Source organism: Phalacrocorax aristotelis, chromosome 10 (genome assembly GCF_949628215.1).
Source record: "Phalacrocorax aristotelis chromosome 10, bGulAri2.1, whole genome shotgun sequence".
NCBI lineage: Eukaryota > Metazoa > Chordata > Aves > Suliformes > Phalacrocoracidae > Phalacrocorax > Phalacrocorax aristotelis.
The window spans coordinates 8,903,304-8,930,485 of NC_134285.1; the positions used below are offsets into that span (position 1 = coordinate 8,903,304).

Here is a 27,182-nt window from a genome sequence, read left to right on the forward strand (position 1 = left end):
ACCTGATATATCAATATTTTTTTCACAGTGCAACACACAAGTTCACGCAATACAAAGTGAGGTCTGAGCCTTCCTAGCAAACAGTCTCTGCAGGGTACCTCTCCTGAGATCTTCTGTGTCTATGTGAATGAGAAGAGGTTCTGCTTCCCTTGAATCTCGTGTTAAAGCAGATATGTGGCTGGAGGTATGTGGCTGCAAACCTTAATTACTGTTAATTTTTAAGGCTTTTTTGTTTTTTTTTAAGCAGAAATTAAAAGCTGAAGCAGAATAAAATGAAAGCTAATAAAAGGTGCAATTGGAGTTTCAAACTTTTCTGACAAGTGAAACAGAACAGAAAGAAAACAATAAAAGCAGTTGCAAACTCTTCATGCTATTAAAAACAAGTGTTCACTCTGTTAGAATTATTTAAGCTGTATCTATGAATAGGGAAGTGTATTTACTTACATGTTTGTTGTGAGATAAAATGCCAACAGATAATAGTGTTCTGGTCCTAAAACAAACATAATAGCAGCAGCTACTCCTTCGAAGTAAAAGGAAAACAAGATGATTCTGTAATAACCAAATTTCTTCAACAAAGCATGACTGAGAAGAACAAGGCACTGGAAAGAGAATATATACACATATATGATGAAAGATATAGTACAATATCTCAGCATTAGAAGAGCTATAAAACACAAACCAGACATACATTATTACAACTCATTAAAGAAAAAAAACCTCAACAAACCCAACCCTTTCTAAAAAGTTCAATCCAAATTAAACAATAGGAATTGAACAGAGAGAACTATCTGCTGGCTCATTCTATGCTACCTCTACCAGATAAGAATGGTCTCCTTTCACTCAAAACTAGCCAGCTGAGAACTACTATATCCTGAGGAAAATACTGTTTCTCTAACTATTATTTAATGCTCATGATCTTTATGTTTGATATGCCTTAAAGAATTAACTCTGCAGTATATTAACTGTAAACCAAGCATCTTGCCATCTGAATTCTATCTGCTGATCAAAAATATTTTCATTAATTGTTTTTCCATTAATACTACTATATTTGCTGACACATACAAATTAAGCATGACTTTGAAGACAGCTGATCTAAGCAAGTTTAGAGGCTTTACTAGCAAGTAGAGAAAGGCAGGTGCCAGTGGACAATGCATATGGCTGCATTTATTATATGAGCCTATGTCACCATCTACATGTATGTGGGCCTCAATACCGTCACAAAAACACACTCACAAACTCTATAAAGATACACATTTTCTCCCTCCTTATGTGTTACAGAGATGAACACTGTAATATTCAGATGAAGAGTAAGAAAGAATTCTCCTTGTACATTTGTTCCCACATTTAAATGCTTTAACATCACAAATAAAACTAGTATGCTACAGTCAAAGATTACTGTGGCAAATGATGTTTTAAAGAAGCTCAAGTTTTCTACTTAAACCAGTGATCAGGGAGGTAAACCAATCTGGAAAGTTGATCTAAGAGAAAAAATTCAGTTGTAAGAAACTTAAACATACTCCTCCCCTGGCTGTTTTCAGGCATTTTGCAGAGAAGTGCTTATATTCGAAACGGGAAGGCATTATGTAATATATGTTATGGTAAAAAAAAGTGATCTTGTCTCCCTATAATTGGGAGGAAACCCTGTCTCAGGAAGTACTTATGATTTAGAAAATTCCATATTACCTGCACGTTTCTAAGACTGCATATTTCTAAGAAAAAAAATAACGATGAAAATTTAAATTTCTTTGCCTATGTTCCGGCAACAAGGTTTTCTTTGTAGACAGATTTTATTCTTCACACCCATTACTAAAAGGAACCTAAGACAGAAGCTGAATTCTAGTTTAGTACAGGCCACTGTTCATAAGAAGGGGCTTTATTTTACATGGGTTGGGTGCTTTTCCAGTAAGTGAAGTTCAGGACATTGCCACCAAATAATTCTCTTATTATATCTTGAGCTCAAAGGGACAAAACCTGAGGAAAATAAGGTCACAGCAAACTCTCTATGGTTCAGTGACCTTCTAGACAACGAGTCTCTGGGGAGCAGAGAGATATGCATTTTCTGAAAGATTATTCGTTTCGCACTGTCACACTGATTTTATCAACAGTAGTGATTGCTATATATTGAGTGTAAAATTATTTAAACTTTCCTAACTTCTGCAGTTTCTGATTTATTTCCAAAGTTCATCAGCTAACTTTGATTTACAGAAAAAAAAACTATTAAACCTGTGGCTAAGGATAAAAGTTGAAATTGTAGATATTTAGGAGTTACGGAACAGAGAAGGTATGTTTAGGATTTGTATGTTTTTTACGCAAAAGCCAAAACATTAACTGAAATAGAACTGTGAATTCCAGTTGCACTTTCATGTATCTTCTTTTATATTTCACTTACTGAAAACATTACAACTTAATGAACATAAGCCTGATTTTCAGAAATTCTAATCATCATCAGCACCTATGATGAAAGTCAGGATACTCAGTTTTTGAGCAATCCAACAAGTAAACACAGTGAAAGTTTTAAAAGATCCAGTGAAAGACATAAGAAGGGAATGAACAGGAGAATTTTTTATTCACTGCTGGCAAGTATGTTTACATTCTGTGGGACATATTTTTGCTGATTTTCTTGTTCTCACGTTACTTGTTTGTGTTCTTTCTCTTTTATTTTCCAGTTCATTACTCTTCCCCCATCCCTGACACGTTCTTGAAAGTACCTCTCTCCCCAGCAGATGTAGCTGACCAAGACAGCCAACAACAAAATCAATGGGAATGTATTATTCTCCAAAAGCAGCTCTTAAGAGTTTAGTTTGGTTCCCACAACTGAGATACCACATATTTCAACAATGCTTTTAATACCTAATAATTCTGCTGGTGTTTTATGCAGTTTATCTGAGAAACTTCCTGAAGAAGAGATTATTCTTGCATCATGTATTACAAATCAAAACCAAAGAGAAAATAATTCAGAACTCTATAGATTTTGCTTTTAGAAACTTTTTATCTTGACCATGTTTTTCATTCCTTTATACTTAGGCATTACAAACCCTGTAGGATACAAAACGTTCACTCATTCCATGCTCACACCTTACATTCTTGTAAACAGATATGTCAGCAGCCTGCCTGCTTGTCCTTTCTCCCTACCCTACTCTTTCATTTGGTTAGCCTGTGTATAGAAGTACTTTTAGAGCACTGGTGAGCTAGATTTGTTTCTCGGTACGGCCAATGGCTTATGCCGGATACAGCATTTTTTCAACCAACAGTGTAAATGGATACCTTAAACTAATGAAAACTAGTAAAACACCATGTTTTTGTATTTTGAAATAAAAAAGTGTAACTGCCTACCTGAGGACAAATAAAGCCTGCTCCATACATGACACTTTTTACTGAGGAAGAAAGGACATCCTTAGGAATAAGATTATCCGCAAAGATCATCATAAAATTGTTGCAGAAGGCTAGGTGGAAGACTTGGAAGAAGTTCATTGTTACAAAAACCAAAAAGTTCTTCTCTGTCATAATCTGCTTGGTCAATGAAATTACAGAGGACCAGGAGAGCGCTCCATCACTGTTTCCCAGATTAGAATTCTCCGTACAGACTTCTCTTTGCTCATATTGACTAGTACTATATTTGCCTGTGTAACACATACAAGCTGTTGCTAATGATGCGATCAAAACAGTGAAAGCCTGAAAATAGGCAAAATTTTCCATATTATCTGATATGAGGCCACAAAAGAGAATGCTTGTTGATCCAATTAACGTTGCTACTTGGTTGTACTTAATAAGCTGAAGTCTGCTTTCATGTCTTGTTGAAATTTCTGCAAAGAGCGCGCACTGCGCTAGAAGCACAAATGTAAGCAAACCATCAAAAGCACATAATGCAACAATGAGGTGAAGACCACTTAGCCAGTCACCTTCTTCATAATGTTTCCAAGGAAACCAAGGAAGCAAAAAGGCTAACGCATATAAAGGAGCTCCATATAAAATGGAAAACTGGCGTCTTGAGCAGCATGCGAATTTGGAGTTATCTTGAATATACCCAAAAAGAGGATCATTAATGGCATTCCATACCATAAATACAACCTGCGACAAACAAGTAAGAAACATAACAGAGTTTATCATTAGTGTGATTTTTCTGCAGAGGTTATACAAACACAAGTAATACACACCATATTTTAAATAAACCTCTATTCAAAGACTAAAGAAAGATTAAAGCTTCTCAGGTCAAAACAGACACTAGACCAAATTCTTAAAGGTATTTAAAGTTTTAGTAATTTTGAAAAACAAGATGAATAAGTAGGCAGGTGCCCAACTACACGTGAAATAAAGCCTTGTCTGTAAGATTTCTCTCTTTCAAAGGCTTATATATCTACACTTTCATCTTGCAAAGCCCAGCTATTACTCTAACAGCAAGTAATTCAAAACATGAGCTGGCGCATTACTTTCAGGAGACCATTTATGATGAGTTGCTCACGTAGATAATGGCTTGCAGAATACAGGCAGTATTTAAGTACTCACACAGTCTATAGGAAAGCACTAATGTCAAACATATCTATGATGCTGAGGTGCAAGATTAGTTTAGAACATTACTTGAAGCTATCAAAGGTAAAAATCTTTCCAGCAAGATCTGGAGATTTTTAGTCTAAAGACTCTAAACGATGTGCTTTACGTGTACCTTCAATTACTTATTGACTAGCTAAATTTAATATTAATTTACTGTATAACTATTTGCAATGTATCCAAAATTAATTAATAAGGAAAAAAATGTTACTTTGTTGTGATAACAGACATATAGCACAACATGGTAATCAAAATATTCCATTGTACAATACCTGTGCTTGATGAAATGCTACTTCTGAAATTTTGTATCGGTTTAGGAAAAGCTTAACGTAGTAGAAATTAAAGATACTGTTCATCATCCCAGCACCTAACGTAGTCATGGAATATGCCAGTGCGTTAGGATGAATCCCCAAAACAAACTTCATCTTCCACAGGTACAACTCTCTTCTTCCTCGAGCTACAAAAAAGAATTACAACAGCTGGTAGAATAATTTTCCAAATTAAAATGACGTGGGAGATTTTCGTGTGTCAGAGGTGTAGAAATGGATTCTTAGAGGAAAACTTCCTCATTCTTACTTTTTTTTCAAATGAGAAACACTTTTTCCTGAGTTATAAGACACTGAGCCCAAAACTGAATAGATGCAAAATATTAAGAAGTCAGTGACATTTCTAAGTATAATCAGTGCTTAAAAATAGATGAAACAAGTAGACAAAAATTTAGAAGAATCCCTTCCTAACTGGTACACAGACTCAATATAAAAATCTGCCATTGCAAACACTAATCTTGGTGTAGAGTTCAAAGTATTGCATACATTTCAGATCTTTCTTGCTAGCTACGTAGTTTTAAAATTACAGGCTGCGTATGAATGAGGTGACTCAATTCACATCCTTACATGTTCCATTGGTATGAATGTCAAATGCAGTATGCACTTTGATGACTATGTCTTACAAAACAAATACCAAGTTTGTCCTTGCATTCTTAAATGTTAATTGTTAACAAGCCATGGAAGCAACACTTTCACCTAATAAACTAATGAGGTATCAACAGAATGCACAAAACAATCATAACACCTTTTAATAGTTTAAACATTTTCATAGTATAAAAGACTGCAGGTAAATAAAATCTAGCAAGTGACACATGTACAGCATTTTAAGTATGTCCAAATAACAGATATTCAGCCCAGAATACAGAGTTCTTTAATGTAACAAACAGATCTTCAGCCAACTATTTTTTAAGACGTTGACTTTTTCCATCTATCTAGCAATTAACTGAAGTATGCTTGGTATAAACTATGCCATGAGAATAGCTAGCTCCAGGGAGCCTCTACCTTTTAAAGCACAGTAATGACTACCTTTATGGTCCTTGACCAGATTTGATTCTATAAGCCCAATACAAAAATACTTCTCCCAGGTATCTCTTTTTCACTGAGGCTTTATTCACCTGTTTGAAGGAAGATGTCTGACATTATTTTGGAGATACTTCAGGTTCACATTTCAGCTTTACTAAGCACACTAGCTCCAGAGCTTTACAACCTGCTTTTTGTCAATAGCCTGTATTTTGCTTCTCTACATATTAACAATTTTGTCCAATTTTATGCAATTATCAAATATCAAAATACTTAGCTTGAATATGTTCAGCCTGATAAGCATACCTACAAGCAGCTCCCTGAACTTCTCATAAAAATGACCATGAAAGAAACATGATATGAAACCCAAGTCTGTTTTCAACCTTCCTGTGGTTTACAAAGTGGCTGAAGGCAGGCTGCTGCAAGGGAAGATGGTAACTTCCTCATCACCAGGCTAAGGCCAGGCAAAAGCCACAGGTCAGGTAGGGACTAGAGAAGTGTCTGTTCTGGCTAAGACAAAGGATGGAACAGCAATTTTTCCACCCCCCAAACACAGAAAATGAACTCTTGAAGAGCAAATAAAATGTGGGTGCATTTTCACATATATATTATATGAAACAAGATGCAAAGAACACATACATGTTCTCACTTTACAGGTAAGAAAAACAAACAAAAAAAATCAAACTGACAACTTGAACCAAGGTTTTTTTTCTAAAGCTAATTTATTTGTAATAATACCACTGAATTTTTAGATACTTGAGGATGATTGTAATGTATATTTTCAAGTTTATTTTTCAGAGCTACAGCTGTAGAGACACTTCTGCTTTCAGGTGATGAAATTTTGCATTTCTGTTTAGAAGTTTGGTTTCACAAGTTTTTACACAGAAACTTAAAATGGAGAACAACGTTATTGAAGAGATGCTTATCTGAAATATTTTAAAAAGTAAGTTTGATATTATTGTGAAAGTCATTGCAATAAGTATGTTATTGACGAGTGTCATATTTTTTTTTGAAGTGCACATTCAAGCCTTCACAAATATACTTAATGAAGTGCTTTATGTAGTAGATATCAGGGCTTTTGGAAAGCTAAGCATTTCATCTCTATTTCTCCCTAGAGTCTCCTGCATGGGTCTTTGAATGGACGACTGGGAGACTCTCCCTCAAATTCCAAGAGCACCAAGGATAAGTATGCTTCACACTAACAGTGCCAGCAAACTACGTAATTTCTCAAATCGTATTTGATTCATGTCCTTCCTACATACGAAGAAATAAGGTCCCCTCAGCTTCAAAAAATTTGAAAGTAAGAAGTTCAAAATGTCTTCAACAAAACCCTTCTAATAATGCACAAATAGGCCTCTAGTAACATGACTAATTATAATACACAGGATCTGACACAACTCTTTACACTAATTGGTACATCTGGTCCTGTACCTTGTTTATGAAAGAGGTTCAATTAGAAGTTGAGGTACTACACTTCCTTTCCCAGAAGATGTGCTCTTTAATTGTACTACAATGATCATGCACGAGTATCCCCTCCTCCTTCTTAATAGTCAGCTTTTATATTGAATAGGCTAAAGCACAGGTGTTGACATTTTGTGACTCACAGAAGGCAAATCAGTTTCAGAAATTTCTAGTGGTTACAACTGTGTTAGTACAGATGAGCCAAAAAGAACAGACTGTTTACACCAGCGAGACGCTGTATGAAATTACTTGCATTTCTCCCAGAGCTGGACGTCAACCACTAAAAGAAACTAGAGCATGAGTCTAAAGAAGAAAAGTGGATTCCCAAGTGATAATAAATTTTGACCGAAGCACTCCAGCTGACATCACGCTCTGCTGTACTGGGTCCCAAACTGCAGCATAATGCTCCCAGTCCTGACAAACTGGTTAGACACAAGTATCTTCCTCATCTTTCTTCCATGACTTGAACCACATTAGGACGGAACTAAGAATAAACGCTTTCCTAGTCCCGAGGGGTAATACTAAGGGGAAATGCTGCTGGAGCAGAGGGACGATGCAAACACTCGGAGCAGGAACGCAAGCGAAACTCGTCGAGTGCCGCCACCCTTTCAAGCCCAGGCGCTGTACAGCGGTGACTCCTGGAGGCATGGGGCTCTAGAAACCAGCGGGACAGAAGTTTGGACGTGCTTGTCTGTTAAAACGGGGCAAAACAAGCTACTTTTTCCTCAGCAACTCCTCAGATACGGGCCGCGGTTCCCTCTCCTTGTAAGGAGAGGCGAGAAGCGACCGCTGACCGTCCGCCCGACAGGCGCGGCGCGGGGACGGAGGCGGCCGTACTCAGACGGGGCCGCAGCTGCCACGGCCGCCCGCTCCAGCGGAGCCGCGCTCTCCCCTCCCGCACACCGGGCCGAGGCTCCCCCGGGAGACGGCGGGAAGGCAGCTCGCACCTTTGCGTGACGCCGCCGAAGGGCCGCGGTTGAGAGGAGTCGCGGCCCGGGGGCCAAGCTCCTCCTCATGGACTTTTCCCTCAGCGAACCCTGGGAGCTCCCAGCACGGGGCAACTCGGAGCTACAGCCTTCCTTACGCCTAGTCGCCGCTGCCCCACCCCGAGCTGTGCCAGCTCTGCTCTGCCGCAGACCCACCGGAACACCCTACATCCCCCAGCGACCGCTGCCTGCCATTAACCCTTCGGGCGCCAGCAACCACCACCCCCTTCCAGAGGCACTAACCCACCTCTTCTGAGTAGAGGTTGCGCCGCTGGGGGCTAGGGCGGGGCGTAATTAATCCGGGCCAACCTTCTCTTCGTTTTCATTGGTACCTTGACATGCATTCGCTTTGTGACTGGCGTAGGCTCCTTTCGATCTGTCCAGCGGGCGGCTTCCCATTGGCTCTCCGCAGGGGAGGCGAGTGTGGTGTGTTTGAATCGCGGGGAGGCGGTGGGCGGGTGGCTGTAGCTTGCCACGTTGCCGCCGGCAGCGCCGCGCAGCCCGACCAGAAGGGGGAGAGGTTCGGCAAAGTCCGGAAACGCTCGGCAATGGCCGGAGGCGGCTTTTAAGGAGAGGAGCGGCTGCCGGCTCGCCCTGCCCCGCCGTCGCTCGGCGCCAGGCGGCTCGTTCGCCCCGGCGCTGCCGCCTCGCCCTCTCGCCGCGCCGTGAGGGGAAGGGGCGCGATGCTGGCCGACAGCCTGGTGGAGGAGTTCGAGATCCGCGAGGATGAGCCCTGGTACGACCAGCAGGACCTGCAGCAAGGTGAGCCGGGGTGGGGGAGAGGGAGCGGCCGCGGCGGGGAGCGTGTGAGGGAAGGGGCTACGGCGAGGAGGGGGCCATGGGGAGCCGCGGCGAGGGCCGTGTGAGAGCAGGGTCTGCGGCGAGGAAGCGTGTGATGGAAGGGGGCGGCGGGCGGGCGCGGGGCACCGCCACAACGGCGGTGTGGAGCACGGAGAGGCGGCGGGCGCTCGGGTGGGGCGGCGGGAAGGGCGTGAGGGGCCGAAGCCGCCGGGCAGGGTCGAGGGGCGGCGGCGGGACTTGTGCCGCCCCGGGGCTGTCGCAGGCGGGAGCCCGGGCTCCCCTCGCGCCGTGCTTGCCGCCGCCTTGGGCGCGTAGGCAGAGGGATCGCTGTTAGCGGTAAAGATTGCAGCCGTCTTTGTTTGACGGAAGGGGTTGCTGCAGCCGAGTTGGATTGTGCCCGGGTCCCTCTCCGCCCGGGAGCGAGGGAAGCGGCTCTCCGAAAAGTTGCACCTTGACAGGACGTCAACCAGCTGCTCAGGGCGAGCGCTGGAAGCCTCGGGGTGGGTTGCTATATTGCGCCCTGTTGAGCTTTTTGGTAAGGGCTTCCAGTCGGTGAAGTTGTAAACGTAGCTGTGCTTGATTAGTTGCAGGTCCGTTACTAAAACCTTTATAAGTTTTCTTCTTAATATACACGAATAACTCCACTATGCATCAGAATTATATGAATCTAGCTCCTGTGTGACTTTTGTCAATAGGTCTTAAACCTGTTATAAGGGAAATCTTACTCTTGTTTCACGGATGAGGAAGGAGTAACAGGAATACACACAGTATAATTGGACTAAAAACCTTCTACAGACATGATATGGAAAGAATGTGCAGTTTCCTTAAGTGCTTAGTGGCATTTACGACTGGTGTTTACTATAGTTTTACTTTGGTTATTAATCCTGAGTTTAAAAGGCCGGCTTAAAGCTGTGAAGTAGCTTCCTGAAAACCTGCTCCAGCCTTGTGCTTTTGGTTTTCACATTGAGGTACGTTAATTCTTGGGATTGGTACGTGCTACTGTATTATAAACCATAAAGAAAGATACTTTTGGAAGCTCTTCCTTGTTGAGCAGTTTTCACACTGTGGTCAGGCATCTGACAGCAGAAACTGAGACAGGAATAGGTCTCTCTAATTGCATGCTTTGACTATAAAACAGCTAACTGGTTGAAAGCTGTATTTAGGTACTCTTTGCTCAAAATAGATGTTTTCATGGCTCTAAAATACAAACCAATCAATTTAAATAAGATCCTGGAACTGTAGTTTGCTGTTGAAGGGGAGAGAGTTGAAAATTTGAAGACATGATTTAGCAGTGCTTTTACAATGTCAGTGTTTATGGGGTAGAGGACCTACAAAAAGACTTCACAATGTATAGCAACTGACTTCTTGCTTATTGATGTTTCTTTAACGTAATTTTTAAATTAAAATGAAATCATTACCATTTGGTTCTCTGCTGTGAGCTTTTAAGAAACAGTATTCCATTCTAGAGGTTCATGCATTTTAAGCATTGGTTAATGTTCTCTCAACATTTAAACAATCTTTTTCTGGGGGTTATTATCTCTTTACAAGCATAAACGGAAGTGACTGATAACCTTGCCAAAAGGGAAAGGAGGAAAATAAACTGATGGTCTAGTTGAAATGCAAAGAAATTCCATACAGGAATGCTTTTTAAGTGTTTTGTTACACTTTATTCCTGGAGTTTGAAAAATATTCTTCATTCTCCAAAGACTAGGCAATACCAATATATGTAAACAGAGTAGTAAGAATGCTTATCAAGGTTTCTTGAAACTTTTCACAATCCAAACAATCAGTGCACATCTATAAACTCAGGAGTAGGTTTATGAGAAAACCTAGGTTGTAAAACATTAGGAAGCACCCTGAAACAGGCTTGAAGTCCTTGTCAGTGAGTCTTTGAAATGTAGGGTAAGGTTTTGGAAAAACTTTGACAGTCTTCATATCCACCAAAAGCCTTTGCCTTGACAATGGAGGTGGGCTTTTCTGGCATGCAGTTCATGAAAACCAATACTCTTCTAAGGATGGGAACAGCCACCCCTCCTTCTGCAACATCCATGTTGTGCTGCAGCATGCTGACCTTTAAAAAAGAATTTTCTTATATGACTAACTGCTCTTTTTACATCTTGCTGTTACTCACTTTAACAGACCAGGGTAGTCTGAATGCAGAGTAGGAAATACAAAGCTAAGTAAAAACATCAAAGGTTTAATTTTACAGTTAATTTCAGCCAGCCTTCCTTATGTATCTTGCACTACTAATGCCTTTTGCTGTTGAAAAGACTTTTAGATTGAAAATTCTCGGAATTAGTTTGTTAGGTGGTTTATGAAAAGTAGAAGAGAATGATTTTGGTACTGTTTTTATCTTTTTCTCAATCATAGTAACACTGTCAGAAGAGGTTGTAGAGAAGTGCTGGTAAGTGAGGGGTTTTTTAACATCACATAAGACCTATTGGTGAAGTCTTGTTTTGGTGTCGAGATTTCTAATGGGGCTGTTAAACACCAGTACAACTCATTAGATTTCCTAAAACGAAGATTCTAAGATCTGCACATACGCAGTTTGCATTATTAAAAACTTCCCTGCTTACATCTTCATGGTGAAAAGGAAAAATGCGTGTCTGTGGCAGAACTTAGCTGTTACTTTACATTAAATTTACAATAGAAAATGCAGTGTGCTTCTAGTATTGTACAGTAACTCTCTAAGAGAAATGTATATTAACTGTTTTCCTTCTGTATCTCGAGCGCATATATTGCACATCTCACTCTTAAAATTTGCTCTTTATAGGGCTTATAGGTACTTAATGTAGAAAAATGGACACAAAGCAGATTCTTAATTTTTGAAGAGCTGAAATTGTTTCAGTTCTTGCTTTCTCTAGGGGTAGGAGTTAGGCATGTTCCTGACCTCTTCCACTTGTCCTCTCCGCCTCGGAAAAGAGTTGCCTTAATTACAAAATAGCATGCTTCTCCCGTAGTAACTCATTTGTGTTTCTGCCATTCTGATGAGCAGAATGAGTGTGTAAGTTTAATTACATGAGTTCTATTGCTTAAATTGTATTCAAAGTACTGTGTGGTATGTGCTACTTGATTTAGTAGATATGGGGGCATTTAAGAATGAAACTATCAAGTCTTAAATGTACTTAAACATCAAAACAAACTTTCACTTTGGGAAGGGGAACGGCAGCAAGTAATTCCATTATGCATTATGTCTTTAACGTAATCCTAAATCCTCTCTAAAGCTCTTACTCTATTAAAATAAAAGAGTGGACTATTTAGCCTTTGCCTTGAATTATGCCAGTATTGTTGACTAGCTTTAAAGATTGTGGCTCCCAGTAAAGATTTGTGTAGTATAAGGACTTGTGGATCGTAACTTCATTTTATATAGGATGATAGATTAACTGGTTTTGAAGCCTACAGTATTCTGTAATGCAATAGAACAGACAGCTTGGTGTTTGACTGGGAGTTACCCTGTCCATGGATAAACAATGTACAATCTCTGTTTTAAAATGGGAAAAAACTTAAGCAGGATGCCTTAAGGTTTCCTTACCCAAATACTTTAAACCCCAGATCTAGAATAGGCTGTGTTTCTTAACAAGTGGTGTTAAAATGGAAAAGCTGTGTGAGATAAACTCCAAAGTGTAGATCAGTATGCTGTGTGGCTCCTAGTCATACATCTTTTGAAACTATGAAGAACTCTCATGTGGTGTGATTTCTTTTCAATAATTTTTGTGGTGTTTATTCCAAGAATCTGACTTTAACGTAGGGAACAAAGCACTGTAGCTGTAAAGAATACAACAGCTGTTGTTTTGCCGGAATTGGACATCTACAACTTAATAGACAAATGCTCCTACTCACTTGTCCTTGTAAGTCTGAATTTGGCCTTTGGCTTATGTGTGTAGATGGAGTAATCATTTTGGACAGGCTGCCAAACTGAAGGTTAGTACAAAACAATCCTGGAACAGTGTTCTATCTATTACAATGACTAGCTGATAAGATAATTGGGAAAGGGCAGGAGAGAGGCAAGATAACGTGTTAAAACAAGGGCATCTTAATCAAATGAAAATGGAATGTTTTTTCTTGCCTAGGTACAACTACCAACGATGCAATACATGTCTCTTGGATATTAATTCAAGTCATCTTGAAGTGAATCTAAGTTTTCTTTACTTTTCTTCTGTCTCTTACCCAATAGTGATGCTAGTTGTCTGTAGAAACTAAAAAGATTGTATTGCAGGCACACAGGGACAACCTGGTTGTGGTTCAGATGGTGGGAAGGAGGTGGAAAATTAGAGGTTTTTAGAAATCTGTTGGATTTTTAACATATAATACCCTGCATAGAGTAATTACAATTTTAGCAATAACACCAAGATTTATTTTTGTTGCATTATCTTACCTTTTAAATTACATGTGTCTTTAAACATAATAATATAGAATATCTAGCACTACTGATGCTGTTGAACAAATATCCAGCTTTCCTCTAGAAACGAACTGGGTGTTCAGATGACTTATTTCTTAATCTGAAACAACTACAGGCACTGCACCCTGGAGGTGACTGAAGATGACTGAAGTGAAATTGAGATTAACTACCTAAGAACAAATGACATTTAAAATTATGCTTTGGAGTACATAAAACAATTCTTGTCTCCTAGGTTTATGAGCTTGAAAAGCAGAATAGATAAATTGCTTTATTGGTTTTATGTCTTTTGATATTGTTGGTTCACTAAAAAGCATCTGAAAATTTAATTTAGTACTTTGATCCTGTATGACCTGAGCTCCCTGGTGAAGGGGTAATGGGGAAGAATAGCAAAGAAAGAAAGAGTGCAGTCAGCTTTGGCCTGGGTCTAGCCTGATGACCATTTACAGGGAAGTATAAGCTAATTTTCTTTTTAGGTACTGGAAATAACTTAGAGCAGTTATAACAGGAATAAAAAATGCTTTAAAATTAGATTATATTATTTGCTCTAACTTACATGCAGACATGATTTCTTTGTTTAGATCTTCACCTTGCTGCTGAACTTGGGAAGACACTACTGGATCGTAACACTGAACTAGAAGAATCTTTACAGCAAATGTATGCAACGAATCAAGAGCAACTCCAGGAGATAGAGGTAAATATTTAAGGGATCCAAGTGTTAAAGCATCTAGACCTGCAACATAATAGCACATAGTTTGACATTGGAATTTCTTGACATGCTGGACACTTTAAAGAAAAATACTGAACAATCTTTAACCACTTCTGCTACTTCGAGAATTTGAGAACCTGTATGGCTTGGTCATAGTTAGAACTGTTTGTCTGATTACTGGAAGCTTTGTGCCATTAAACTTCATGTTGGATTTGGCCTGTTTAATGACAAATGACTGGTATTTTTCTTTTTGTACAGAAAACTTAATTCAGTTACTTTATTGCTAAACTTTGATCTTGCCAGGTAAAATGAGATGAAATTATATGATGATGGGATTAACAATTTAAATTATTATATGAAAATGTTAAATGCTGGTAAGTGCAGGACAGAGATTTAAGTAAAATCTGAGGATATATACTTCCACTAAACTGAGCTGTGGTAAAGGGAGCTAAAGTCTATTTCAGTTTAAAAGAAAATAAGAAAACAAAACAAAACACACACACAAAAACCCAAAACAAAACAAAACACCAGTAAAAGCAAACTCTTAAATAGTATCTAAATATAGGATTTAGTGTATATATTGTTCTGTATTTTCCAGGGTCGGGGAAATAAATCATAACCACCCTTTCAAAACTGCTCATCTTTGGGTAACCTAGTAGAAAATCCTGGCCATTTTTTGCAGTTTCTTTTTTTAATATTGCTTGTGTTCTTGCAGACCTAGCATTTGTCAGCATAATTATTTTTTTTTTCAGCTATTAGAGGGCAATGCATGGTCTCTAATAATGAAATTATTAAATATTCAGTACTTTGCTGACTGACAACATGTTGGAATTGTAGTCAGCATTTCAGTTTGGATTTGGTACGAACCACAGGGAACAGGCTGTGACTGGTATACATTAGTTATTTACAAAATCTGAGTTCCTTTGTGCAAGCAGTACTTCTGTGGTTACAGACAGTGTGTGGATTTTGTACAGCTGCAACTTAAGCCTTAAAACACTTATCATTGCAGCAGTAACAGGTAACTTAGAGAATCCTAAGGTTAATGCTTACAGATATATGGGTGGTTTTAAAGTAGTCATGTTAACACAAATGCAGCATTTTTATTAGGTAATGCACAATTTCTGGGTACAGGTTTGTTTGTTTTTTTTTTTTATAAAATACATCTGTTTTATACCTTATAGTTTGGCTCTTTTCTCTATTATGTGCTAAATGTCATCTTTGTTATCCTATTCATTCTGTGCTAAAATGGTTGGAATGGCTGATATTTATTAGTGTCACAGCATTACAAAAAAATTTATTTCCTTATGCAGAGACTTAAAATAACTCCTTGCCATGAATGGTTTTTATGAAAAGATTAATTCTTAAGATCTAGAGAGGACAAACACTTCAAGGTGCTACACAAATAGTGTTGTTCTTCAGGTTCAACGCTTGTATGAACAACCACAATCAAGGAAGTGTTTAACACAGTTATCTCTTGAAATAACACAGCACAACTTTGCGACAGATAACTAACTTGGCTTGTTCAGTGCAGCTACTTAATAAGCCGCTGATTTTAAGGCTATTCTGAAACATGGAAAATATATTATTGCTAAGCTGCATTCATTTATAGAAATAGTCTAGTGCCATTAAGGATGTAATGTCGTTTATTATAAGCCAGTTTATTTCCTTAAGCTTTTTTGGTGGGTTAGAGTTTATCACCTATGTAAGAGAGTTTCAGCACCAGAAGTGGTCAGAAGTGTCCTTCCAGCAGTGATCTACAGCTGGGGAGTTGCAGGGTCAAGTACTTGTTCAGACGACATCAGACAGGGACAGGCTAATATATTCTTTGTTGCTTTGCTTAACCAATCAAAAAAACACATCAAGACTTGTGCAATACTACTTTTTGAAGGCTTTATCTGATACCTCTTTCTTCTCTTTCCTCCATCAGCGTGGCTAGGAGTGTATATTGGGTTGACCTATTGGCTCCCTCAAAGAGGAGGGGGATAGAGGTGGGAGAATAGTTTTTGTCATGCTTCTGATGTAAAAGTAGTGCCTGCACCTTTATTTGCCCAACTTCCTGTGTTGAGTCAAAGACCCTGTAGGCTGTATTCATATCTGCTGTAATAATAAGCTGTCTTCTCATTTCCACCACGTGTTTTAATCTTCTGTCTTTTCCAGTGCAGTTTAAAAGTGTATTAGCAACTCAAAACATTTCTATCTCCAAAGAAATCTCTCTTGCATCTGGATCTCTGGTAGAAGAAGGAAAAAATCAAATGAACCCCTTCTTCAAATACCCAGAGAGAACCTCAAGATGGAGGAACTGAATATATTAGTTTCATATATTAGTGAATATAATGAATATCTTAGTTTACTGGCACAGGGATTATCTATTACAGGAATTCACTGAAACAGAGGGGAATAAAGTTAGCATATGCAAGGTGTGGTACTTTTTAGCTGGTGAAAGCAGCTTCAGTAGGTTATTTTCATACCTATATTTCTGTCTTTTGTGGGAATGCAGGATACTCCACTGCATAGGACTCATACACAAGTGGCATATCCAGTCTCTGTGCTTGATTCTTCTGAACTTTCAAGGTCTCTAACCTAAAGGTGATCTTTTGGCTGTTCCTGTAGCTACTCCACTAGGTTTTTGACTAGCTTTTTCAGTGCAGTTTATCGGTGTAAATCTTTGGGTTTTTTCCCTATTAATTCACATCTTAAGGGTAGCAAACACTAGAACTAGCTAACAAATAATTCTGAAATATGGTACTACCTTGTCTGCACTGAAAAGGAAGGGTCAAAGGCTTTGGGGTGCTTAAGATTACATCTAATATATTAAACACTAACATATTCATTATTTTACAGCCTTGCATCCTTATGTTTGACCTCTGTGCTGACACGTGTGCCACTAACTGATCATTGAAGATGTAATAAATGCTGGATTGAAAGGGCAACTTTTTTCATGTCTGAATCTGTACTTAGCACTCAGACTTCAGAAATACTGATGGTCTCCATTTATCGTGCGGTAGAACACAAGAAGTCTCAACTGCTGCTTCATGTTAGGTGCTCTGTTGCAGGGAAGGTGGAATAAATGTGAACTACTAAAGTATTTATTACCACGTCTTTACTTGGTTTTGGTGGCCTGGTTATGACCCCAGCGCTGAAGATATTGGAGATGCAAGGTAGAGAAGATGGTGCTTCACCTCTTCCACTCATCTAAAACTTCTGCAAAAGCCCATTGTAATAAGTGGTAACATGTAATTCTGGCACCAAAGCCTTGGTTTCTGTGCTTGTATTGCTGAAGAAAATCTGAACATCTCTAGCTCCTTCCAAGAATCACCAATAGGGAAAGTTAATCTGAAATGGGTCACATTGAGATTCTACTGCTAATCCATGTACTATTTTTGCGTAAATCCTCTGTCACATGCGCACAGGCTGCAAAAGGATCTGGCCAACTGCTACCACGTTGATCTTCTACAAATCTGTGTGCAGCAGTTACTAGCCTTAGATTAACTTATTATCTGTTCTTAAATTGCCTAAAATATAAACCCATCAATCTTTTAATGAGGTAAAAGGTTAAGTAGAATATTAGAAGTTTGAGTATGTTGCAGGCCTACGTAAAGAGAATTAATTCTGCCTGGAAGTCTGCTGGATGTTCCTACTTGAAGTTTACTTTCAGTTAGGAACATGTAGTAATGCAGAATATATTGCAAGAAATCAATTCTATGTAAGAATAAAACCTTTCTGATTTAAAGGGTTACGTTCTTTGTTCAAGTCTGATGCAAACTCTCGTGTGGATGTTTAGAATTGGATCAGTCCTATCCTGGGTGGGACAATATAACACACTTATATTAAGAGTCTTAGGTGACTGTTAACTGCTCTTACATGAAAACTCCAAGCTTTCTGACATTTTTCAAGAAACTTTACAGTCTATGTTGTTAATTGTAAAACTAAAGAGGACTAAAATGAGAATACGTTATGTGGAGTTGCCTTTTTTAAAAAAAAGGCAGGAGACCTTTAGTTGGGATTACAGTAACTGGACAAGCTCCCTGAGAGTAATTAAAGATTGTATTCAATAATTTGATTATACTTCCTGACACGTAGTAGCCCACATACTGTCTTAAGTATGACCACAACCTAAATTCTATTCTGCTGAACTTAATGCTGCTTCAGACTGGAAAAACTTAGGTCACCTGAAAAGAAATTTTAATTGTGGATGGTGCCGCCCAATATTTCTGTTTTAATGCTATGAAAATTGTTGGGTCAACACTGTTAGAAAACTTCTGTGGGAGCCCACTGCAACTTTTAGGACTCAGTGGATAGTTAAGGGTTACGTCAAAGTCTGGATTCATGGCTGTATTAGTGACAACTGCAGCACAGACAAACCCAGTCCAGAAGGCTTGTGTCCTGGCAAAAGCCCAGCTGCAGCAAGGGTAGATGAACACAGGTTGTACAACCAAAACCAACTCCTCTGGATAAAAGGCTGGTTGATCAGCCTGGGTTGACCTCAATGAGAGGGGCAAGCTGCCTCCCTCAGTTACTGATTGTGCCTTTTCAACTGGACACTTACCAAAGCAACCACTGGAATCTGCATTTCTGAAACTTAGTAGTTACTCCATGAACGTGAATAAAAATGCAGAATGGTAGTCCTATCTTTTGTTTCAAGTGTGAAGCAGTAACAGTAATACTGTCTTGCAGTACCTCACAAAGCAAGTGGAGCTCTTGCGTCAGATGAATGATCAGCATGCAAAAGTTTACGAACAGCTGGATGTGACAGCAAGGGAGCTTGAAGACACTAATCAAAAACTAGTTGCGGAAAGTAGAGCTTCACAACAAAAGATATTGAGGTAACAAACTGGTACTAGATCCCCTTCCCCCACTACTGCACTTGATAATGTGAGAAAGAGCAGTCCAGGTGTATTTGTGGTGCTGTTGGGTGCCCGTCTCGGTCTAGCGTTGTTCTACAATACTGTTAAATTGAAAGGATAGTTTTATTTAAAGGTCTTTAGGGGCCAAAGAGCCACCTTCAGAGAAGAAACTACAATATGAGGGGATGGGAAATTCTCATGTCCTTAACTAAACACTCAAATGTTTTAACAGCAGTCCTTCACCTTTTAGCTTAACAGAGACTATTGAAAATCTGCAAACACACATAGATGACCTGCAACGACAAGTAGAAGAATTGAAAAAGTCTGGAAGAGGCCGGATGAGCCATGAGAGATCTGACCAGCCAAGATCAATGCATAGTTTCTCATGTCTGAAGGAGCTGTATGACCTTCGCCAGTAAGACTTTTTACCTTGCTTAGCAAAAAGGATACCGCAATCAATTTAGGCAAAAGTTTAAAAACTAAGACACAAGTACAGATGTCGAACAAACTAGCAGAAAAACATCTAATGTTTACAACTAGCAGAATGCCTGCACAGTCCTGCACTGTGATGTTGCCACTGCCTCTGGCATACTTCTAGAGCACACTAGTCTTAGTGCGAGAGGAACTGCACGTTCCACTTTCTGTCTTGAAACATTCTCTCCCAAAGCCTCCAACCATATCAAATTGTAGCTTAGAAAGCTTACAACAATTTGCACCCCACTTCTTTCAGTCAGATAAAAGCATACACACAGATAATCTGAAAAACAAATATTCTAAATGCAAAATATTTTCTGTAACTTACCCTTTCCTTGGATGTCTGTGGATATCTTCTTTTCAAGGAAGGCAGGATTCCTGCAATAGCTTTCCTGAACTTAAGCTGGTTAAAATGATGCTTAAGCTGGTGAAATGGTGTCTGGAGCTCTGTGCTCCTTTTTTAATTTAGAGCAGTTTCATGCAGCTGAACTGCATTAGTATGCCCACCAGGACAATCACCTGGGGTAAAAGCTCAGACTAGCTTCAGTCCTAGGAGGTAACTTCATAAGTGAAGCACCTCCACAGACAGGCAGAACAGGCTTTTGCGTCTAGGCTTCAGCACTACGTGAAGGCAGGACTATAGAATAAATCCATAAATCCAAAAAGAGGTTATTTCTTGATAACTCAAAAGATAAGTGGATTCCTTCAAACTGCCAAAGGCTTGTGGAAATATCAGCCTACAGAATTGCCTTGTCAATTTTGAAGCTTGTTTCCACAATCAATAGGGGCAAAAGTTACAAGAGTGGAGTACTGTGGAAGAAATCAGTGTTAGGAAGTGTTGCGTGATACATGGAAGTAATGTTTATTTCAACTTAAATTGTAGGTGTAGTTATTGCATAAGTTTGTCTTTAACTTGAAACTGTTAATGAGCTGCCATTCTGCTTAAGCTGGGAGGCTTGATTTGATGGCATATAAATATTTACAAACTCTGTTCTGACTATTATATGGACATAGTAAAATTAGCACTATGTATACATCAAGGTGTGTTAGCACACAGTTTGAATCTGTCATTAGTTACCCAGGACAACAGAACTTCAGGTGTGGTCAGCTGTACTTCCTACATTTGATAATACTTATTTTTGTTTCTGCAGGTATTTTGTTTATGATCATGTGTTTGCAGAAAAGATTACTTCGATGGATAGTCAGCTAAGTCCTCTAGAAGAAGAAAATGAGAACTTAAAAAAGGCAGTTACAGTTCTGCAAGCTCAGCTTAGCCTAGAGAAAGAAAAGAGGGTAACAATGGAAGAGGAATATAGCCTTATGGTAAAGGAAAACTGTGACCTTGAACAGAGGCTTGTTGATATAGACTTGTATCGGGCTCGTGCAGAGGAGTTGGAAGCGGAAGTAGCTGAAATGCGACAAATACTTCACTCTGAAAACACATGCCATAATGCAGAGAAATTGGTGCCAGAATCCTTTTTCATTTCATTCAAGGAATCTTTAGAAAGGGAGCTTGGTCAGAGCCTGGCAGATGAAGGACTTCCGACCGTACCAGAACTGGAGAAGAAGGCACTGAAACGGAGCAGCAGCGAAACTTTCCTAAGCAGCGCTGCAGGGGGAGACATTCTAAGGGGCCATGAAGAGACATGTATTAGGAGAGCTGAAGCTGTGAAGCAGCGAGGAATTTCTGTACTTAATGAAGTTGATGCTCAGTATAATGCTCTGAAAGTGAAGTATGAGGAACTTTTGAAGAAGTGTCAAATGGATGAAGATTCTTTGAAACACAAGGCTGTACAAACGCTGAAGCAGTATTGCAAAGACCCAAATGTGGGGAATACCCAGTATGATCTTTCAGCTAGCAATGAAGAATGCACAAATGTGGAGCTAAGTGACTCTTCCACAAATGCTCTTCCTGAATATAAAGCACTCTTCAAGGAAATCTTTAGCTGTATCAGAAAAACAAAGGAAGAAATAGATGAACACAGAGCTAAGTACAAGTCCCTCTCCTCTCAGCCATAATGTTGGACATGCTGATGACCCATTTTCTGTTGGTGACTAATCTGTTAGTCAAGAAGGGGAAAAACTTTATACAAAATGTCAGAAGACCCCTTATACTGGTGTATTTCTTGAGCACTCAAAATGAATGTCTTGGATTGGCTTGTAGACCTTTAGTTAACATCTAGTTAGTTCACAGCTAGTCTCCCTGTACCTATGTAGCAATAGATTTAATGTTGTTTAGCACTCTCACCCAAACTAGTGGTTGTAAAGCAAACAAACATCGTAGCTTAATACTATGCTACTACTTTATACTACACTTAATCTCTGGCCAGAGCAGTAATGGACACTAGTTTCCTTAGTCCACTTCAGAAATAACAGCTAAGAAATCTGTACTGTGTTTCTCACAAGGAGCCAGCCCGAAGCTTTCCTTTGGTTCGCAGGTCATGATCTAGCCCTGTAACTATGTCTGTGTAGAAGATTAAGATACACAAAGCCCCTGACCAGTATCACGGGCAGCCTCTCCTTGATTCTTGAGAATGAAGTTAGCAGTCTAGCTGAACTTGCTTTGGCAGGGAGGTGGAGAGCTGGCACAGCAGCCTGCACTGTGTGCTTGGTTTGAGCCAACACCACGTTTTCACATGCACTCAGCTCTCCCATAGATCAGTATAAATGTCTTCCTACTAAGAAAGGATTTGATGTAAAGTTTGTGTGGCTTTTTAGGTATGGTTTCTTATGTAGGGCACTTTGTCTTAAGGCAAGATACTGTGAATTGGTTATGTACGTTACTTGGGACCTACTGTTCTTTGGTGGAATGTCTGCAAAGTACATTTTTATGTGTATTTGGTAAGATAGAAAGTTGCAACTTAGCTATTTAACTTTAGTAGTAACACTGACATAGTGGAATTGCTTTTAATCTTACATACCACAGACTCCAAGTGTTTGAAGGAGACAGGCCAGGTAAATCCTTATCATCTTGTCTATGGCTTCCAGTGTCGGCTTCTGTCCACCTATTCTGCGCTGCCTGGGGGGTGGGAGGATGGACACAGCCCTGCCAGAACATATCATACTAAAACGGGGCCATGCTCTTGTTCTTCCTGTCCTCTGCTCCCTAATTATAATTCATATGTATCTGAATTCTGAAAAACAAAGAACATGGAGAAGTATGTTCTTTAAAACTGCTTCAGAATGTGAAGAAAACAAAGGCTAAGAGACGAATGGGGGGAAGGCACAATGAACGGTGACATCCTTTTCCTAATAAAGGGTCTCATAGCTTAATTTGGTCGGCTCTTCTTGGGAATGAACTTACTGCCTGAGTTGCTGCGATGCACCAAACTGTTGACACAGAATGTTGACAATTTCTTAGCTTTAGTTCAACTGCTGCTGTTGCAGTTCTGTCTGCCTTATGTTGTAGCCTGTTAAGCTTGTGTAGTGCTGTCCTTCAGTTGCAGTCTTAAGACTTCATATTGTGGGATTTTCTCCAAAACATGTATTGCGTTCTGAAAATTATTTAAAACTGGGAATCTGAATCTTGTGAATATTTTTCTAAGCAAATAAATAATCCAGTCAAGTTACCTGTGTACCTAGTAATTTGGCACAGATGGGCATATCAGGAAACAGTAAACTCAGCGCAGATGGCACTTGCATTATCTAGTCTTGCCATCTTTCTTATGTAGCTCAGATGGAGTTCCCATTAAATTTGTATTTTAAAAAGGTTACACTAAATGGGAAAGGATAGGCCTGCCTGGGAAAGAAATCCAGAGGGAACTAAGTAGTTTCTCATTGTTGTGGGGTTTGTCAGTGCTGTTGCAAAAAGGGGGGGGGGGAAGCAGAAAAGCTGCTGTTCTGCTATCAGGCTGACTGTATTGTCGCTGTTTCCCTAACACCCAGAGGTCTGCCCCAGTAACCTTAAGTGAGAAAGGCATGACACCATTAGTAGTCTCCAATGATTTACTACTAATGCTCCTCACTACTTTAGGGGAAGGGGGATCCACACCTGCTGGACCAGGATACTGCTGGCTAATTTAGAGCACTTTCACGTATACAATTTTTATGCTTTAAACATATCATATTCTCAGATTTCCACAGAACTACTTGACTCTTTTGTAATGTAACTTCCCCTTGGCTACCTGTGCCTCTGCTAAGCTCTGGCTGTATTGTACCTCAACATGTAACTGTATATATTGTGCAATACGTGGGCTCTTCTTTCATAACGCCTCCAACGATGGCGCTCCCAGAGACCTGTGAGAGCAGCAGCCTGAGGTGCTGTGGTGGCAACAGGGCTGTACCAGGGAAGTGTCAGCCATGGGGGCAGGCAACAGACCCAGACAAAGGCTGCAGAAGCTGCCTGAACATAAAACACCTCCCCTTTACACTGATGTAGTTTAATAAACTACACTGGAGTGTTAATTAAGGTAGAGTTTTAGCTGTTTAAAAATATGGCATTTCACATTTCTGTGGAAAATACCTAAGTATGGTAATGATATTCTTAGCCAATCTTACCTGGATTAACTACTGTAATCTGCTTATTTTAGTCAACAACTCAACTCAGCCTTTTCTGAGCATAAGCAGATGAAATTCATAGAATCTCCTTCAGTTTATCACATGATGAAGTCATAGCCAAGCACATGAACAGTACAGTAGCCATCTTTACAATGCTTACAGTAGGATACTCCTTATCTTACTGCAATTAGGCTTCAATAATAAGCCTGTCACAAGATCAGTTACTGTACCTTGTGCAGCAGACCCTTAGCTGGACAGCCACCTCTAGGTACCACCTAAAGAACATGATGCGCGCAGAACGAGGTAAAGCAGCTTAAGAGCCAGTTTACTATCTACCTTGAACCTGTGCTAAAACATTCTTGAACTTGCCTTCCTCCGTAAGCCTTCAGGCTATAAAAGGAGCAGGTGCAGCCTCCATTTCTTCGTGGACAAATACAAGGTGGGGTAGAATTGACCTTCAAGATAAAAGTTTATTAAAAAGATTACACAAAGTAGAGGTTTTACATTGCTGCCGTGTGATAACTACGGCTGGATGCCTTCCAGAGGGTGCTCTTGGTTACTTACCTCGCTGTGTTTGCATACAGTAATGCAAAAAAATCCCTCAGACAAAACCCACACCAATAAAAGAAATCTGGTAGTTGTTCTAAATGTAGGTACTTTACCAAATAACTCATTTCACAGACACCAGGTGAGAACAATTGCTATGTAGTACAGAGGTCAAAGACAGGGGTTTTTGTTCCCCCCTCCCAGCCTAACATTTCCATGACTATCTTCTCTTTATAAAGAGGGCTGCAAGGGCTATCACAATGCTCAGACCAAAGTATGAGCATCTAGGTATTTAACAAAAACCGGGATGTTTGTAAACAAATTTAATTTATTGGCATTACTTACAAAATAAAGTATTAGACCATGATTTTTCCATCATGTCTCTGTCAGTATATGTTTTATTTTTTCATAACGAAACAGAAAGAGAACTGAAATACATTAGAAATCCCCAATTAATCAAGCTGCAGACAGGGTCCCATGTTGTCTTCCTAGTTGCTCTTGCACCTCAGTGGCCATGCAAACACGTGTGTGAGTGTGTCAGGATGTCAGTGACCATCTGTCTGCAATGCCCACGTGCCCCAAAGTCAGTCAGATCCTGCCCCACACTCCTGAGGCCACGGCATTACTGTCTGTGCAGCCCGCTGCAGGTTTCCTCTTTTGTCCTGGAGATCACTTGAAACCACCACCACCGCTGTCAAGACTGCACCGTCCCCTTAAGATACCACATGCCGCCGTAGCTCACACAGCAGTCCTGGGGAGAACAGGAAAATCCATAAGGTCTTGGGAACCATGGTCTGGCTTTGGGACAACACCTGTGAGCAATACCAGAAGTCTCCACTCCAGCGCGCAAGAGAGTGCACAAATCCAGAGCAGCAATTTATCTCCACCCTGACGACCATATAGCTTAAGTGAAGATGACAAACACAAGAGGGGGAAGGTTGAGAGGCCACGAGGAGGATAAACAATGCGATGGCAGCAAGAAACCGGGATTTCTGAGGGAGCCGGCTTAGGAAAGGTGGTGGGGATGGGTGAGGACAAGGGGAACTGAGGGATAAACACAGGATGAAGCTCAGGTGAAGAGACAGAAGGGGGCAGCGGGAATGGGCCGGAGTGTGAAAGCAATCGCCAGAGCTGAAGCCTTTTAAGAAACAACGTTCTAGGATAATGAACTGTCAAACCTCAGAACCTTTGGTGCTTTGGTATTCTGACCACATGTCTGCTCAGCTTACAGCGGGTAAGCACCACAGCAAAGGAGTTCAGTAAGTGGGTTTTCTTGTGGCTCATCTTATTTCTATGAGATGAGCACCAAGTCTCTTGAGTCCTAAGCTAACAGCCTCTCCCTTCTGCTCCCACCCTCCCCTTTCGGTAATTCAACACAGGCTTAAGTACAGTGCTACAGAACGGATGCTGTGGAGCTCCTGGGGGAAGTAGTACCTTTTTAACTGAAGTCCCAGGACTTGCACATTGCAAAAACAAATAAGGAACTAAGTGTCTTCACTAGAGAGGGGGTTTGCAGACTTGATCTGCAGATGCAAAAACACAAACCCTGTCAGGCTGTTCCTCTGTGTATAAAAAAAGAGCACATGCAGATGGGGAAATAGGAGTCAACAAATCCAATTTCATTTGAAGAGGAATCAAATCTCTTGTGGCTTAAAGCAGCCAGAGAATCTTCCTATTTCATTAAATCATACTTCTAAATTTTATTTCCGAAACAAAGATAATTTCACATCCTTCTGTGATAAATGTATTCAAGGCAAAGAAGCCTGACACAACACAAGGCTGGTTGCACAATGACTTAGTGACTTACATAAAAACAGCACCCAGTTTAGTAGGGGGAGGTATTATTTCTAGAAATAGGTTATCTGTTAAACAGCAACAGCATCATGAAAAACTAATGCCAGTACATTGTCTAGTTTTTCCAGGAGAGCTGATATTTGAGCTCACCTAGTCACTGGACAAATCTCCCAGCACGGGCAAGCCACATGAAACGCTGCCTAGCAGGCAGAAATGTCTGAGCTTATTTTAATGCTAAGAAGACCAGGTTCTTTCAAGCAAGACCAGTTTGTTTATTATCACAGCAACAGATCTGTAATTTTTCAAATACGCTATTATTCTGTTTGCAGAGCCCAATGTAATAAACTACTTAAGCACTTGTCTTATTGAAGTGGGTGACAGTGAGCAAAGGCCCAGCAACAATGACTGAAGTATTACATTAGTTGGCAACTTTCTACTTAGCCATCCCGCATCGCTTTCAAAGCTTGTCAATCATGGCCTATGGGGTAGGTACTTTATACCTTCAACTTCTTTAGCAAGTAAATGGTGCACCTTCAAAGACAGAGATGAAAGGATTCAAATTACCATTCACAATGAAATGTGCTAGCTACTGCTTTGCCTGCTTGTTTTGGCTAGGGTTCTGCTCTGTACACTGCTGCACGTCCTACTACAGAATGAAATGCATTTCCTTCTGACTGTGTGGCACTTGGGCTCTTCTGCATTAACCAGCAGCAGTCAGCTGGTAAACTCAGCACACTCTGCAGAACCCTCCCTTAAGGTTTAACTCCACGGTATTTAAAAATG

At 40.1% G+C, this 27,182-nt stretch overlaps 3 protein-coding genes across 9 annotated transcripts in view; 1 reads left to right on the plus strand and 2 right to left on the minus strand.

Moving 5' to 3' along the window:
* LOC142062545 (transmembrane protein 180-like) overlaps positions 1-8,814 on the minus strand; it is a 23,036-nt gene extending 14,222 nt beyond the window's left edge. The window contains exons 1-4 of one of the 4 annotated variants that reach the window (XM_075105064.1): positions 8,586-8,814; positions 4,818-5,002; positions 3,334-4,068; positions 445-599 (exon numbers count right to left, since the gene is read on the minus strand). In XM_075105064.1, coding sequence (XP_074961165.1) covers positions 445-599; positions 3,334-4,068; positions 4,818-4,970 — 1,043 coding nt within the window. In that variant the 5' untranslated portion in view covers positions 4,971-5,002; positions 8,586-8,814. Of the gene's footprint in view, positions 1-444; positions 600-3,333; positions 4,069-4,817; positions 5,003-8,299; positions 8,377-8,585 lie in introns of those variants that run through there. The other 3 variants (XM_075105065.1, XM_075105062.1, XM_075105063.1) reach the window with 3 other exon arrangements.
* On the plus strand, positions 8,496-24,983 carry CDR2 (cerebellar degeneration related protein 2). 2 transcript variants are annotated; one of them, XM_075105067.1, is made up of 6 exons: positions 8,496-9,100; positions 14,117-14,229; positions 18,919-19,067; positions 19,339-19,503; positions 20,714-23,357; positions 23,390-24,983. In XM_075105067.1, the coding sequence occupies exons 1-5, from the start codon at positions 9,022-9,024 to the stop codon at positions 21,579-21,581; spliced, it is 1,374 nt and encodes a 457-aa protein (XP_074961168.1). In that variant the 5' UTR covers positions 8,496-9,021; the 3' UTR covers positions 21,582-23,357; positions 23,390-24,983. The 2 variants fall into 2 exon arrangements, with proteins under 2 accessions (XP_074961168.1, XP_074961169.1); XM_075105068.1 differs by lacking the exon at positions 8,496-9,100 and having other exon boundaries at positions 14,147-14,229; positions 18,903-19,067.
* Positions 24,510-27,182, minus strand: part of POLR3E (RNA polymerase III subunit E) — a 31,789-nt gene continuing 29,116 nt past the window's right edge. For all 3 annotated transcript variants that reach the window (XM_075105061.1, XM_075105060.1, XM_075105059.1), the window contains exon 21: positions 24,510-25,356. In XM_075105061.1, the coding sequence (XP_074961162.1) occupies positions 25,300-25,356 (57 nt within the window). In that variant the 3' untranslated portion in view covers positions 24,510-25,299. The remainder of the gene's footprint in view (positions 25,357-27,182) is intronic.